Here is a 15,846-nt window from a genome sequence, read left to right as displayed (position 1 = left end):
AGTTTTGTTCTAATTTTGTAATTTATTACACGTAATTAATAATGATATTCTCTCTTAACTCTTTTACCCCCAAAGGACGTACTGGTACGTTTCACAAAAGCCATCCCTTTACCCCCATGGACGTACCGGTACGTCCTTGCAAAAAAATGCTATAAAAATTTGTTTTTCATATTTTTTTATAATTTTTTGAGAAAATTCAGGCATTTCCCAAGAGAATGAGACCAACCTGACCTCTTTATGACAAAAATTAAGGCTGTTAGAGCAATTTAAAAAATATATACTGCAAAATGTGCTGGGAGAAAAATAACCCCTTGGGGGTTAAGGGTTGGAAATTTCCAAATACCCCGGGGGTAAAAGGGTTAACATACTTGCTGATGGCTCTGCTGGTTCTGGACTCTCCGGCATTGGCTCCAATTCATCAGTTTTTCCGTCGTCTTGTGCTTCCGAGGCTTTCAAATCACCTACTGGCTGGGATGCGTCAGTGAAAGATACACGTCTCCTCAAAACTTTCTTTGGCTTACTCTCTTCTTCTGGGACTTCATGTACAACAGGCAAGCCCTCGTATGATATTCTTCTCTTCTTCAACGTGGAAGGCTTCAAAGATGGGCTACCTTCCTCCCATGAGACTCGGCGCTTTGGTCTCCTCTTGCTGATAAAAGCAGGCGATGGGGTCTTCTCGTTGCCTGACGAGTCTCCACCAATGGGCGTTAAATGAAGTGGCGTCAATCGAGAGTATTTCTGTGGTTGTGGTGTGCTAGTGTGGTGATGCTGTTGAGACCGAGCACTACTCGGCAAGCCCTGAGATAGGGAAATATTTTCATCTCTCGACTGATTACCTTGTCCACTTGAATTTTTTGTAATGCTTCCACTGGCAGCACGACTACTACCAGGAGGAGGCGCGGTGAACGATTTCTTGTTCGAATCCATCTTTTTATCCGATTTCGATGAAGGACCACCATCATCTTTATCATCGTCCTTCTTCTTCATAGACTTTAGGAGCTTTCGAGCTTCTGCCCACTTCATTACTTCTGAAGGGGATGGTGGAACTTTTACAGGAGTCATGACACACTTTGACGTTTTCTTATCCTTTTTACTCTGAGTTAATTCCTCACTAGATGTTTCAGTACCCTCAGAGTTCATGCTGTTCAGCAACAGACGCCAGTTGTAGAGTCCATTATTTTGATGAGGGCCTTCAAAATTTTCTAAATCTGACACTTCTCTGGATTTTAACTTCAGAATCTGCCCTCCAACTTCCATTGGTCTGGCAGGAATATCTAGTCTGTTACTACAAAATACGCCTGGATGAATAACATCAGGAATATTATAATCAGCAAGGCTATTAACAATATCATCACTACTTGGTGGGGGTGGACAGTAAACAAGAACAATTGAATTTGAAGACTTTGTGGATGAACTTGATGTTTTCAACTTAGGTTTGTTATTTCCTGTATTTTTGTGGCTTTCTGGTCTCTTTTTACTAGATTTTCCTTTATCTTTGTCAGAGGTTTCATTACCTTTACCTTGTGAACTACTACTGCCGCTCTGCTCACGGTAGAATCCCAACCCAACACTGCCTGCCCCATAAGAAATGGGTACGGTACTTTCTTTAGGGATGGAAACTTTTGATGTTTTGTCAGTACTCGACGCAGTGTAACTCATCCCGTAAGCTGCCTTTGCTGGTTGAGGGACATATTCTTCATGACTTCTCAAGTCATCTAAAGGCTTACTGGTTTTAATATCTGATATATCACTAGGAATGTATTCTGGACACGGCTTATCGAGACCAAATGGAAGAGGGCAATATTCATCGTCGGCAGCACTACACAGTCTCTTGTCGTCTTTTTTGCCGGGTACATCTCCAAGGCCTTTTTTAAGTGAGAGATCAGGTTTAGTTTTACTGTATTTCAACAATTTTTTATCAGGATTATCCAAAGTAGGTTGGGAGTTAGGGTTCGTACTGGATTTACACTTGCCCTTGGTGTCGTCATTTGGGACAGATGGTCGCCCCTTTTCCTCTGGACTGAATCTTCTCTTAGGACAGGATGTGGGTTTATAGTCATCTTCTATTCCTTCTTTAGATATCGATGAAGGATTATATTCGGCCTTTGCACAGGACTTTATCAATGTTGTTGGTTGATATTCATTTTCTGTATCCTCTTTCCAGTTGGATCCTAGACGAGATTTCGTTGCCCCGAAAGTGGGGCTAGGTTCAAATAGAGACTCTAAGGATTCCTTGCACGTGGTCTTCGAGCCTGATCTCTCCTTAGTCGTGGATGGCTGAGGTCTGTATTCTTCAGAATCTTCGTTTTTCTCAGTGAGGGCTGAATCACCAAATAACTCTGTCAGCTGCTTTCTCAAACTGGATCCACGCATTTGTTGTTTACACGAGGGATTTTCGTTCTCACAATCTTCGAACAGGTTGGCAACCATCTGCTTCAATCGTTTTCTTTTCTCACTTGCTGCTTCTTGTTTCGCTGCCTCTTGGCCACTGGCATTAGCGTCGTTTTGATCCCAGCGGCTCTTCTTAGTCACTGCTGGTACACTTGCACTTTCGTCCTTCACATCCCAACGACTAAATCGTTTTCTGCCTTTGCTAAGAGAACTATTTTCTGTGGTTACTAAAAGTATAATTCCATCCCCATTTTGGCTAGAATCAAATGTAGGCCGCACTTTTCTTCCGCTGGTAGCAGTGTCACTATCATCCACTTTTCTTCCGCTGGTAGAAGTGTCACTATCATCCAAATCTGCGTAAATACTACTGTCGTCTTTTGTTGGATTAATTTTGTCTGAGGATCTGCACTGATTATCGATTTCCTTTTTATTGTCGACTGGGGCCTTAGGATCACGTGCCAGACTGGAGTCGCTACTTGCAGTTGAGGAAGCTGGTTCCCCTGATGGTCCTCTGCCTGGTTCTAAGTTAATTCTATTTTTCTGTGTCTGGCTTTCATTTACGGCAGATGGGATTACACTTTTGTCACTCTTTCTACTTAAGTCAGTCTTATCCCTGTTGATTTTTTGTATCGAAGCGGGGTGTTTTTCTTTAAGGGACGCGGGTGTTTTAACTTTACTACTAGAATCCTGTGAAATTTCACCAGGCTTTTTATCTTTTTTATGGATGACAGACGCTTTCAAACTTTCCTGTTTGTGGGACAATTTTGGACTAGGTTTGTTTTTATCTTGTGTTTTGACTTCTTTATTCTCAACCTTATTATCTGCACTTGAAATTTTTATGGAATTTCTTTCTGAGCTGGAACTAATAGCAGTATTCTGATTAGAACCCGACGAAACAACACCATCCTTTGCTTTGATGTCTTTGTCCCTCTTTTCAGACTTTCTTCTATCTTCCTTAGCCTTGGTTACTGTTTTTGATTTGAGTTGGTCATGTGGCTCTTTATTAGGCTTTTTACTCTCCGGCAGACTTATTTTAATTGAAGATTCGGACCCGGCTACTTTTGGTTTACCTTTTCTAGTTGTTTCTTCTTTAACTTTATTCGTACCCATATCATCGGTGAGCTTCTCCATACTTCCTGTATCTCCTTTTGAGGCAGCTCTATTTTTATCAACCTTTTTAGAATCAGGAATCTGTTTTTTATGAGATGTAATTTCTGCAGCAACTGGCACACTCTTGGTATCTGGATTCTCCTTAACTTCCTTGCTCTTTTCTGTTGGTTCCTGTACATTTTTTGGTTTATCCTCTTGTATAACAGGAGCAAAAGCCACTTTCTTTTTCTTCTTCTTTTTTGGTTTTTTGTTGTACTCCTCACCAAATATCTTTGCCATTTCTTTATCAAACATTGTTGACAGGCTATCCGGTTCCTTAACCTTTTTCGCAATACTTTTGGTCGTTTTACCTTCTTTCTTAAGAGTTCCTTCAACCATTTCTTTCTCTAGATGGGGCTCGTCCTCTATCTTTTTTCCCTGTTCCTTCTCCTTCTGACTTTCTTCTCTTTTGATTTTGGGAGTTTTCTTTTCCGTATCTTCATTCTTGCCGTCGTTGTCATCAGCAATTTTAGGTGGATCATTTTCTTTATGTCTTGAGGAACCTTGTTTAGAAGAATTACTTACTTTATCTTTTCTATCTGATCTCACATTTTCTGAATGATGTTTTTCACGCTTCCCAGGTACGTCTTTCTCGTTATGACTAACATCGCGCTCTTCGTCTAGTTTTCCACATGACGACGACCTAGGGCCCTTTTCTTTCGAGCGTGTTGATGACGATTTCTTGTTGTCATGAGGAACAGAACTTCTAGAACTTCTAGTACTGTCCAAAGAACTACTTCTCGAGCTATTTTTAGAAGCACTACTGCTGCTCTTTGCACTAGATGGTCTCTCCGTGCTGCTGCGACGATCTTTACTTCTACTCGAGTGCTTTCTTCTATTTTTATCACTTGATGAGGATTTTCGATCACGTGATTTGGAATCCAATGCAGGTGATGGACTTCCACTGTCCGAAGAGTGACTTTTTGATTTCTTATCAGCAGTTTTACTATCCTTTTTCTCTTTGTATGAACCACTCTCCGACTCCCCGCTACTTGCATTTCGAATTTCAACTCTTCCTCCTGCTAAGGCTTCATCCTTCACAGTTTCATCATTACGGACCTTGGATGTTTCATTCACTACCTCAGAATTCGAAACTTCTACTGCCGGAACTGCAAGAGACTCGGCCGGACAGTTCTTCTCTGCTTCTATTGATGAATCCTCAGGCTCTTTAGAGTTCAATATTTTAGAGTCACTACTACTGCACATGTTAACAACGGTTTGGTTTATGGAGGTTTCTTGATTTTCATCCTTTTTATCACTTCCTGAACTAACTCTACTGTTTTTACACTCAACTTTAAGTGCTGTGTTTACTTTGGAATCAGAACTGCTATCTGAAGTTGCACCGAGTTCTGGCGATGTAGAAGGCTTAGGCACTGTGGAGGAACTTCCTTTTATGTTCACTTCGGACTCGGTACTGATGCTACTCTTCGTGCTCTTAGACTCTTTAATGTCAACTAGTTCTCTTGAAATGGTCACTTGAAGAGATCCAGCCTTATAATCCGTCAATGACTTATTTTCAACAGGTATCTTGTCACCCTTACTTGCTTGAGGCATACTGGCTACTGCCAATTCCCCAGTCGCCTTCTTGTGATCTAGTATTTCAGCTTCCGGGTTCTCGGAGATGGATCCTTCTTCATCGTTGTTCTGGTTCTTCGCCTCATTCAGGGAACTCAAAGAGGAATTTCCAGATTTAGCTGAAAAGTTTTCTGTTTGTTTTTGGTTCTGGATATTTGAGGATATTTCTTGATTTTGCTTATCCTTTTCACAAACCTCCTTACTTTTTTCATTGGACAGCTGTTTGATTTCATCAAGTACTCCTCCACTGGTTACAGGTGACCGACTATTTGATATTTCTGGTAATTTTACTTCAGCCTGAGATGAGGATTCCTTTTCCAATTCTTTTGAAGCACCAGATGATAAACCATCACTTTTACAAGGAGGGGAACTTTCATTCTTATCTTGCACACTAGAATCGCAAGCAGAGGATCCTACTTCTTTACTACTGGTCTTTCTCTCCTTTGGATCTTTAATGGTTTGCTCCTCTGAGCGTACCTTGCTAGAATCTTGTTTTTCATCAGTTAGTGAACTAACTGTAACCGAGGTGTCTAACATATTCTTCGATGTTTTATGCACTCCTTCATCTGCTTCCACAGTATTCTTTCTATTTAAGTTTGAACTGCTAGATGATGTTAGTGGTATACTTTCACTCGACTGTGATGACAATCTTTGTGTGGAATCTACCAATTCAGCTGCCCTTTCAATATTACCATTGTTTCTCGTTCCTTCCTCTAAGAGTTGATCTTTACACTCTTTACTGATCTTTTTGGCATCTTTAAGCAGTTCACAATCTTTATCACTGTCTCGATCTTTCCCTTTGACCTTTGATTCCGATGGAATTTTATGCGGATTCAAAGAATTTCCATCTTTCACTTCAACGTCAGCCACTGCACTTGCTGATGGTAACTTATCTTTAACTTCTTTATCTTTATAGTGATGGTCTTTCTTTAATCGTTTTGACGAATCTCTGCTATTTCGACTCGTAGCCTTTTTCCTGTCTGCGTCAGTGGAGTGATCCCTACTTTTACCTAAAGATTCCACAGAATCTTGTCTCCTTTTATGAGACTGCCCTTTCCTGGATTGCGATTGGTTATTCTTCTTGATTTCGGCCACATCTTCCTTGCTTGAATGAGATGAACTTCCTTTATTTGAGTTTTTAGAGTCCTTGCCTTGTCCTCTGGGAGAATCTTGCAGTTTTTCTTGCGAGGAGGTCTTCTTTTTAGTTTCACTAGTCTCCTTATATTCCTTTTTATCAGACTTGGGGATATCCTTTTCCTTATCGTCCTGGCTTTCTTTATGCTTCTTTTTAAATGACTCGCTCTTTCTAACTCCTGTTTTGTCAGACTTTGAGGAAGATTTCTTTTCATTTCCAGATTTTTCTTGACAAAGCTCGCTCTCTTTGGAAGAACTACTGTCTGATTTTGATGACTCCTTTTTAACACTTTTGCCTTTTCCTGATTTCTCCTTGCCAGCTTCTTCATCTTTTTTATCTGGCTTAACAGAATCTTTCTTACTATCAACTTTGCTCTTTGAGGACTGTTCCTTACTGGATTTGCGTTCCTTATGTTCAATTTTTTTCGACTTTGATGAATCTTTTCTATCCTTTTTACTTTTCTCTGATGTTTCTTGAACGGTCTTATCTTTCTTTTCTTTGTTTGTGCTTTTTTCATGATGTTTACCCTTGCCCTCATCATCCTTCAATTGTTTTCTGTCCTGTTTCAGTTCTGAAAGAGTTTTTTCAACCGAGTTCTCCTGGCTGAAATACTTTGGATTGTTTTTGTCTGCTTTCAATAAATCACTTGTTTTTAATTCCCCAGAATTTCCACAACTAGAATCTTCTAAAATTACTATACTTTCTATTATACTTGATTCTGCTTTACCCTCAGTTTTCTCTTCCTTCGACACAAGCTTACTTCCTTTCTCACTTTGACTTTCCCTTTCCTGTTTGTTATGATTAACTTTCAAATCACTGCTTTCCTCATTGCTTCCTTTGGCATCCTCCTGACTGGTGGCTTTCTGACTAGCCTGAACAGCTTCTTTCTGAGAAATGTCCCGATGAGATTCTGCCCCTTCAGTCTGGCAATTCACTAAAAGGCTTGGCTTCTTTTCACGCCTATCTTTACCCTCTGCATTTTCAGAATTCTCGGGATGTTCTGAAGTGTCACGTTCCAGTCGGGATGCTGGAGATGTGTCTTTGCTTTGCTTGTTGGACTTACTTGAATCTTCATCTTTGCTTTGCTTGTTGGCTTTACTCGAACCTTCAACATCTTTGTCTTGCTTGTTGGCTTTACTCGAACCTTCAACATCTTTGTCTTGCTTGTTGGCGTTACTTAGATCTTCAACAGCAATGTTACTTAGATCTTCAACAGCAATGTTACTTAGTTCAACATCTTTGCTTTGCTTGTTGGCCTCACTTGAATCTTCAACATCTTTGCTTTGCTTGTTGGCCTTGCTTGAATCTTCAACATCTTTGCTTTGCTTGTTGGCCTTGCTTGAATCTTCAACATCTTTGCTTTGCTTGTTGGCCTTACTTGAATCTTCAACATCTTTGCTTGGTTTGTTGGCCTTGCTTGAATCTTCAACATCTTTGCTTTGCTTGTTGGCCTCGCTTGAATCTTCAACATCTTTGCTTGGTTTGTTGGCCTTGCTTGAATCTTCAACATCATTGCTTTGCTTGTTGGCCTCGCTTGAATCTTCAACATCTTTGCTTTGCTTGTTGGCCTTGCTTGAATCTTCAACATCTTTGCTTTGCTTGTTGGCCTTGCTTGAATCTTCAACATCTTTGCTTGGTTTGTTGGCCTTGCTTGAATCTTCAACATCTTTGCTTTGCTTGTTGGCCTTGCTTGAATCTTCAACATCTTTGCTTGGTTTGTTGGCCTTGCTTGAATCTTCACCATCTTTGCTTTGCTTGTTGGCCTTGCTTGAATCTTCAACATCTTTGCTTGGCTTGTTGGCCTTGCTTGAATCTTCAACATCTTTGCTTTGCTTGTTGGCCTTGCTTGAATCTTCAACATCTTTGCTTTGCTTGTTGGCCTTGCTTGAATCTTCAACATCTTTGCTTTGCTTGTTGGCCTTGCTTGAATCTTCAACATCTTTGCTTGGTTTGTTGGCCTTACTTGAATCTTCAACATCTTTGCTTTGCTTGTTGGCCTTGCTTGAATCTTCAACATCTTTGCTTTGCTTGTTGGCCTTGCTTGAATCTTCAACATCTTTGCTTGGTTTGTTGGCCTTACTTGAATCTTCAACATCTTTGCTTTGCTTGTTGGCCTTGCTTGAATCTTCAACATCTTTGCTTGGTTTGTTGGCCTTGCTTGAATCTTCAACATCTTTGCTTTGCTTGTTGGACTTGCTTGAATCTTCAACATCTTTGCTTGGTTTGTTGGCCTTACTTGAATCTTCAACATCTTTGCTTTGCTTGTTGGCCTTGCTTGAATCTTCAACATCTTTGCTTTGCTTGTTGGCCTTGCTTGAATCTTCAACATCTTTGCTTTGCTTGTTGGCCTTGCTTGAATCTTCAACATCTTTGCTTTGCTTGTTGGCCTTGCTTGAATCTTCAACATCTTTGCTTTGCTTGTTGGCCTTACTTGAATCTTCAACATCTTTGCTTTGCTTGTTGGACTTACTTGAATCTTCAACATCTTTGTCTTGCTTGTTGGCCTTACTTGAATCTTCAACATCTTTGCTTTGATTGTTGGCCTTACTTGAATCTTCAACATCTTTGCTTTGCTTGTTGGCCTTACTTGAATCTTCAACATCTTTGCTTTGCTTGTTGGCCTTACTTGAATCTTCAACATCTTTGCTTTGCTTGTTGGCCTTACTTGAATCTTCAACATCTTTGCTTTGCTTGTTGGCCTTACTTGAATCTTCAACATCTTTGCTTTGCTTGTTGGCCTTGCTTGAATCTTCAACATCTTTGCTTTGCTTGTTGGCCTTGCTTGAACCTCCAACATCTTTGCTTTTCTTGTTGGCCTTACTTGAACCTCCAACATCTTTGCTTTGCTTGTTGGCCTTGCTTGAACCTCCAACATCTTTGCTTTGCTTGTTGGCCTTACTTGAACCTCCAACATCTTTGCTTTGCTTGTTGGCCTTGCTTGAATCTTCAACATCTTTGCTTTGCTTGTTGGCCTTACTTGAATCTTCAACATCTTTGCTTTGCTTGTTGGCCTTGCTTGAAGCTTCAACATCTTTGCTTTGTTTGTTGGACTTAATTGACTCTTCAACATCTTTGCTTTGCTTGTTGGCCTTGCTTGAATCTTCAACATCTTTGCTTTGCTTGTTGGCCTTACTTGAAGCTTCAACATCTTTGCTTTGCTTGTTGGACTTAATTGATTCTTCAACATCTTTGCTTTGCTTGTTGGCCTTACTTGAATCTTCAACATCTTTGCTTTGCTTGTTGGACTTAATTGAATCTTCAACATCTTTGCTTTGCTTGTTGGCCTTACTTGAATCTTCAACATCTTTGCTTTGCTTGTTGGCCTTGCTTGAATCTTCAACATCTTTGCTTTGCTTGTTGGCCTTGCTTGAATCTTCAACATCTTTGCTTTGCTTGTTGGCCTTGCTTGAATCTTCAACATCTTTGCTTTGCTTGTTGGCCTTGCTTGAATCTTCAACATCTTTGCTTTGCTTGTTGGCCTTGCTTGAATCTTCAACATCTTTGCTTTGCTTGTTGGCCTTGCTTGAATCTTCAACATCTTTGCTTTGCTTGTTGGCCTTGCTTGAATCTTCAACATCTTTGCTTTGCTTGTTGGCCTTGCTTGAATCTTCAACATCTTTGCTTTGCTTGTTGGACTTACTTGAATCTTCAACATCTTTGCTTTGCTTGTCGGCCTTACTTGAATCTTCAACATCTTTGCTTTGCTTGTTAGCCTTGCTTGAATCTTCAACATCTTTGCTTTGCTTGTTAGCCTTGCTTGAATCTTCAACATCTTTGCTTTGCTCGTTGGCCTTGCTTGAATCTTCAACATCATCTTTACTTTGCTTGTTGGCCTTGCTTGAATCTTCAACATCTTTGCTTTGCTTGCTGGCCTTACTTGAATCTTCAACATCTTTGCTTTGCTTGTTGGCCTTGCTTGAATCTTCAACATCTTTGCTTTGCTTGTTGGCCTTGCTTGAATCTTCAACATCTTTGCTTTGCTTGCTGGCCTTGCTTGAATCTTCAACATCTTTACATTGCTTGTTGGCCTTACTTGAATCTTCAACATATTTTCTTTGCTTGTTGGCCTTATTTGAATCTTCAATATCTTTGCTTTCCTTTTTGGCCTTGCTTGAATCAACATCTTTGCTTTGCTTGTTGGTGTTGCTTGAATCTTCAACATCTTTGCTTTGCTGGTTGGCCTTGCTTGAGTCTTCAACAGCTTTGCTTTCCTCGTTGGCCTTGCTTGAATCTTCAACATCTTTGCTTTGCTTGTTGGCCTTTGCTGAATCTTCAACATCTTTGCTTTGCTCGTTGGCCTTGCTTGAATCTTCAACATCTTTGCATTTCTTGTTGGCCTTACTTGAATCTTCAATATATTTTCTTTGCTTGTTGGCCTTATTTGAATCTTCAATATCTTTGCTTTCCTTTTTGGTCTTGCTTGAATCAACATCTTTGCTTTGCTTGTTGGTGTTGCTTGAATCATCAACATCTTTGCTTTGCTTGTTGGCCTTGCTTGAATCTTCAACAGCTTTGCTTTCCTCGTTGGCCTTACTTGAATCTTCAACATCTTTGGTTTTCTTGTTGGCCTTATTTGAATCTTCAACAGCTTTGCTTTGCTTGTTGGCCTTACTTGAATCTTCAACATCTTTGCTTTGCTTGTTGGCCTTACTTGAATCTTCAACATCTTTGCTTTGCTTGTTGGCCTTGCTTGAATCTTCAACATCTTTGCTTTGCTTGTTGGCCTTACTTGAATCTTCAACATCTTTGCTTTGCTTGTTGGCCTTGCTTGAATCTTCAACATCTTTGCTTTGCTTGTTGGCCTTACTTGAATCTTCAACATCTTTGCTTTGCTTGTTGGCCTTACTTGAATCTTCAACATCTTTGCTTTGCTTGTTGGCCTTGCTTGAATCTTCAACATCTTTGCTTTGCTGGTTGGCCTTGCTTGAATCTTCAACATCTTTGCTTTGCTTGTTGGCCTTACTTGAATCTTCAACATCTTTGCTTTGCTTGTTGGCCTTGCTTGAATCTTCAACATCTTTGCTTTGCTTGTTGGCCTTACTTGAATCTTCAACATCTTTGCTTTGCTTGTTGGATTTACCAAGATCTTCAACAGCATTGTTGCTTTGCTTGTTGGCCTTACTTGAATCGTCAACATCTTTACTTTGCTTGTTGGAAACATCTTTGATTAGCTTGTTGTCCTTACTTGAATCTTCAACATCTTTACATTGCTTGTTGGCATAACTTTGATCTTCAGAAGCATTGCTGCTTTGCTTGTTGGCCTTACTTGAATCATCAACAGCATCATTAATTTGCTTGTTGGCCTTACTTGAATCTTTAATATCTTTGCTTTGCTTGTTTGTCTCACTTAGATCTTCAACATCATCTTTACTTTGCTTGTTGGCCTTACTTGAATCTTCAACATCTTTGCTTTGCTTGTTGGCCTTACTTGAATCTTCAACATCTTTGGTTTCCTTGTTGGCCTTACTTGAATCTTCAACATCTTTGCTTTGCTTTTTGACCTTACTTGAATCTTCAACATCTTTGGTTTCCTTGTTGGCCTTACTTGAATCTTCAACATCTTTGCTTTGCTTTTTGACCTTACTTGAATCTTCAACATCTTTGGTTTCCTTGTTGGCCTTACTTGAATCTTCAACATCTTTGCTTTGCTTTTTGACCTTACTTGAATCTTCAACATCTTTGGTTTCCTTGTTGGCCTTACTTGAATCTTCAACATCTTTGCTTTGCTTTTTGGCCTTACTTGAATCTTCAACATCTTTGGTTTCCTTGTTGGCCTCACTTAGATCTTCAACATCGTTACTTTGCATGTTGGCCTTACTTGAATCTTCAACATCTTTGCTTTGCTTGTTGGCCTCACTTAGATCTTCAAAAGTATCTTTGCCTTGTAGTTTGCTGGGACACTTTTCAGCTAAACCTTTGTCACTTATTTGACAAGACTTAATATCAGGTTTCCCAGAATCAATGTTACCCTTTCCCATGACTTTAGACCCCATAGGTCTCTTTAACTTCAAAATGCGCCTGCCAGAAAGCTCACGAGGTATCTCTTTTCCGTCTGTTGCCATTTTGCAAGCAGATGTGCCATCCTTACCCAATTCTTCCTTCCGATTATCACAAGAATTGTTACTATTCTGACTTTCTTTAAGCTGCATGCTTCTATCAGCGATATTGATCTGCTGATTCTGTATTTTTGCAAAGCCTGGCCTTTCAAGAGTGGTGGTCTCAACTCTCTCATCCGCAGTACTTTGCTTAACGTTTTGTAAGAGATTCATCTTTTGTCCAACTTGTTTTCCAGCTTCTACTTTCTCAAGCACTGGTTTTCCCGATGTAGCTTTTCTTAACTTGAGAATAAGTCGTCCTAAACTGAGCTCTTGAGAATTATTGTCTGACATTTTATCCTTAGACTCGGGAACTTTCTCTTCGACCACTTCCACTCTCTTCTTATTCTCAGTAGGTTTGGCAGTTTTCTCATTCACTTTTACTATAACTTGCAATGAGCCTTGGCCTTCAGAAGAGGTTGTAACTCGCTCAGCTTCTTTCCTCGGGTCCTTAAATGGCTCTGCTGAAACTAAATCGGTCTGCTGTTGTTTGAGATGATTAGACACTGAACTTTCAACCGTTTCTTCGTTTCCTTTCTTTAACTCGCCTTCAAGAGGAATAGAATCTTTGGTAGTATCAAGAGTTTTAGAACATTCCCCACTATTAACTTTATCTGATCTTTGGGAATTCTGTGGAGAAATAGTTTTTTCTAAGTTTGCTTTGCTCTGTTGTGAATTGGAGGAAGAGCCATCCAACGATTGTTTTACACCAACTTGAATCCCAACTCTTTGGTCAAGTTCCGAAGGATCAGTCCTGACCAGACCTTCCTCTCTCTCCTCACGTTCTTTAACACTGACCTCTGTGATATCTTTTCTCATTTCCTTATGAGATTCAGTTTTGTTGGACGGCTTTCTGATAATCAACTTGAGTTTCTTTGGCTTTCCTGTTTCTTCATCTGTATTGGCAGTTCCTTCTGCAGGGGAGTTACTTGCACCTAAGTGTGATTTCAAAGGTTCGGCAGCCTTTACGGTAATTTGTCCTTCAGGTAAATTATCAATGGTCTCGGCTGTCTTTGGAATTACTTTAGGCGACTTTTTCCCAGACAACTTGCTTTTACCTTTCGTAGAGGGTGTTGTTTCCTTGCCGAGGAATTTTTCAGCACTCTCAGACGAAACGGTGGTTTCCGCAGAACATAATATGCTAGTATTTTCGGGAGCAACTGAGGTTTCTTTGGAGTGGGTTGCAGTTGAATCGACTGTGTTCTTTGATAACTGTTTAGTTTCTTTGAAGGTCAATTTGATCGCAGGATTCTCTCTCTCTTCAGATATTCTACAACTACCTTTCAATGACTCTGCAGTGGTATCCTTACCAGAATGTTCAGATGTCCCTGCAATTTCTGGTAAGGTTTTGCTTTTAGATATAACCTTACTCTCTTGCAACTTGAGCTTTGGGGACTCTACTTCTTGCAATTTTCTCTCGGGCAATTTGGTCCTTTCTGTGTCAGATTCTTTTCCATCTGAAGCACTGAATGACTTATGTGATTGTGTATACTGTATTGGTGATAATCTATTACTAGTTTTTTCGCACAAAGATTTATCAGAGGTGTTTTTAGATTTCTCATTTCCAGGTGACATATTTTCTTCAGATTCTACAGTATTTTGTGATTTTTTACTTTCCAAGGATATATTTTCTTTAGCAGATCCTACAGTGTTTTGTGATTTCTCACTTTCCGACAATGTGTCTTTCGATACTGCATTATTTTGTGCTTTTTCCTTTTCCAAAGACAAATTTTCTTGAACAGTTTCTTCACAAGTAGAATGATTTGGGATAGTTGAAGATTCTGTGGATACCACGGTACGACTACATGACTTTTCACTCACAGACACGTTGCGCGAAACCTGTAATTTTGAGACGTTTTCTGAAGAGGATTTGTTCTTGCATTTCTCGTAGTCTCCTGATATGCTGGACTTCTCTCCTAAAGACTTCAAGGCACTCAGCTTCTCAGATACATCTTTCAAATTTTGTTCTTTTGCTGTACTGATGGCAGTCTTCGTGTCCCTTTTCTTAATCTTGGGCTGTTTCTTCTGAGAACTATCTTTGTCTGGTTCATTGTCCAGCGTCCCTGGAACTCTCACACCGTCACAATTCCTGTCAACAGATTCCTCCGTATCTGTAGGATCCTCCGATACCGAAGAATCGTCCAAATCGTACAAATTAGATGCTTCAGCATTTTCATTCCCAAACAAATCGTCTTCTAAATCATCGAAATCGGCTTCAGTGGATGAATGACAAATATCAACTTCTGGTTCTATTGATTCAACAGTCTCCTCTGGCACCAGTCTTCCCTTTACGTCACCTTTCACGCTGTCGATGTTCTGGTTGACATCCCTACTGGACATTTCGAGGTCGCTATCACCTTCATCGCTATGCATGGTCAAAATGACGACTTCAGAATCTGCATCTTCTGACTCTGCGTCACTCGTGTCCCGGTTACTGCCCGTGTCCGAAACAGCCGATGTCTCGGATTTATTCTCCAGCGATTGTTTGTTTCCGGATGAAATATTCTTCTTGTAATTACAGTTTCCAGACTCTACTGATGACTCTTCCACTTCCTCCCCACCGGATGCATCACTCTGTAGAAGGGAGAGAGATGGATTACCCGACAATGAAAACACCTTGTCAATCTGACAAATATTCATACTGCCAGATGACGTTCCACTGTCTGTCCTGATCCTCTCGGAAGACACGTCATTTATGCCTTCAATTTCCTCATCTTTCATAGTCACTTCACTCAAGGGGTCTTGCCCTTCGCATTCGTGAGAGGCGCCAAATTCAGGAAGCTGTTGGAGATCTATCTCCTGAATGGGCACTACTAGGTCTTCGGTCAAAGACAGATTTTCCTTCCGGTAGGCTTTTCTCTTTTCATCACTTTTCTCTACTGATGATGATTTTTCAGCTCTAGGCTCACTGTCACTCAAGTCATTGGGATCAAACGTAGGCATGTTTCTTAACAGATCCCTTGGAGATGACGACACAGCCCCAGCGTGATCGGATGCAGATTCCGAAGGTTCTCGACGAACGGGACTCTCAAAGCTGTGGAAAGATACGATTAAAAGTTATTTTTAAATAGGATTTGATTTATGAATTTGGGCTATCAAGCCTGTTGCTAGGGCCTCTGAGGCCCATTCACCACCCAAGTGAATCTATGGTAAAATCTCAGTTACAATGACTTAAAAGGTAGAAGAGATTTGACAGCAAGAAGGAAGAACCAAATGACGGAGGTAAAATAGGACATCAAGCAAGCATAAATAGGAGGCAAAGAAACAATGCAAAAACCCTTAAGCAATGCTTAAAGTGCACTGCATGAGGTGTACTGACAGCACTCATCTATGTGGCCTTAGTCAATAGCAAAGCTCCCTGTCTTGCAAAATGGCAAAATAATACAAAACTAGAGGGGCACTCAGTAGAGAGCACAGACCTCCGTCGCGGCAGCTTACTTCTCGACCTTGACCTTCCAAAATTTAATAATTTCCACATTTTTACACAAGTTAATCCCTGCA

At 40.3% G+C, this 15,846-nt stretch overlaps 1 protein-coding gene across 1 annotated transcript in view; it reads right to left on the bottom strand.

The window, feature by feature from the left end:
* LOC137623536 (uncharacterized) overlaps window positions 1-15,846 on the bottom strand; it is a 105,391-nt gene that overhangs the window by 43,205 nt on the left and 46,340 nt on the right. Inside the window, exons 15-18 of the mRNA XM_068354371.1 lie at window positions 11,097-15,379; window positions 10,219-10,907; window positions 8,682-9,645; window positions 369-8,531 (exon numbers count right to left, since the gene is read on the bottom strand). Coding sequence (XP_068210472.1) covers window positions 369-8,531; window positions 8,682-9,645; window positions 10,219-10,907; window positions 11,097-15,379 — 14,099 coding nt within the window. The remainder of the gene's footprint in view (window positions 1-368; window positions 8,532-8,681; window positions 9,646-10,218; window positions 10,908-11,096; window positions 15,380-15,846) is intronic.

This window comes from Palaemon carinicauda, chromosome 30 (assembly GCF_036898095.1).
Source record: "Palaemon carinicauda isolate YSFRI2023 chromosome 30, ASM3689809v2, whole genome shotgun sequence".
NCBI lineage: Eukaryota > Metazoa > Arthropoda > Malacostraca > Decapoda > Palaemonidae > Palaemon > Palaemon carinicauda.
The sequence above is the reverse complement of the archived record's forward strand: the minus strand, read 5'-3'. Positions and strand labels throughout refer to the sequence as shown.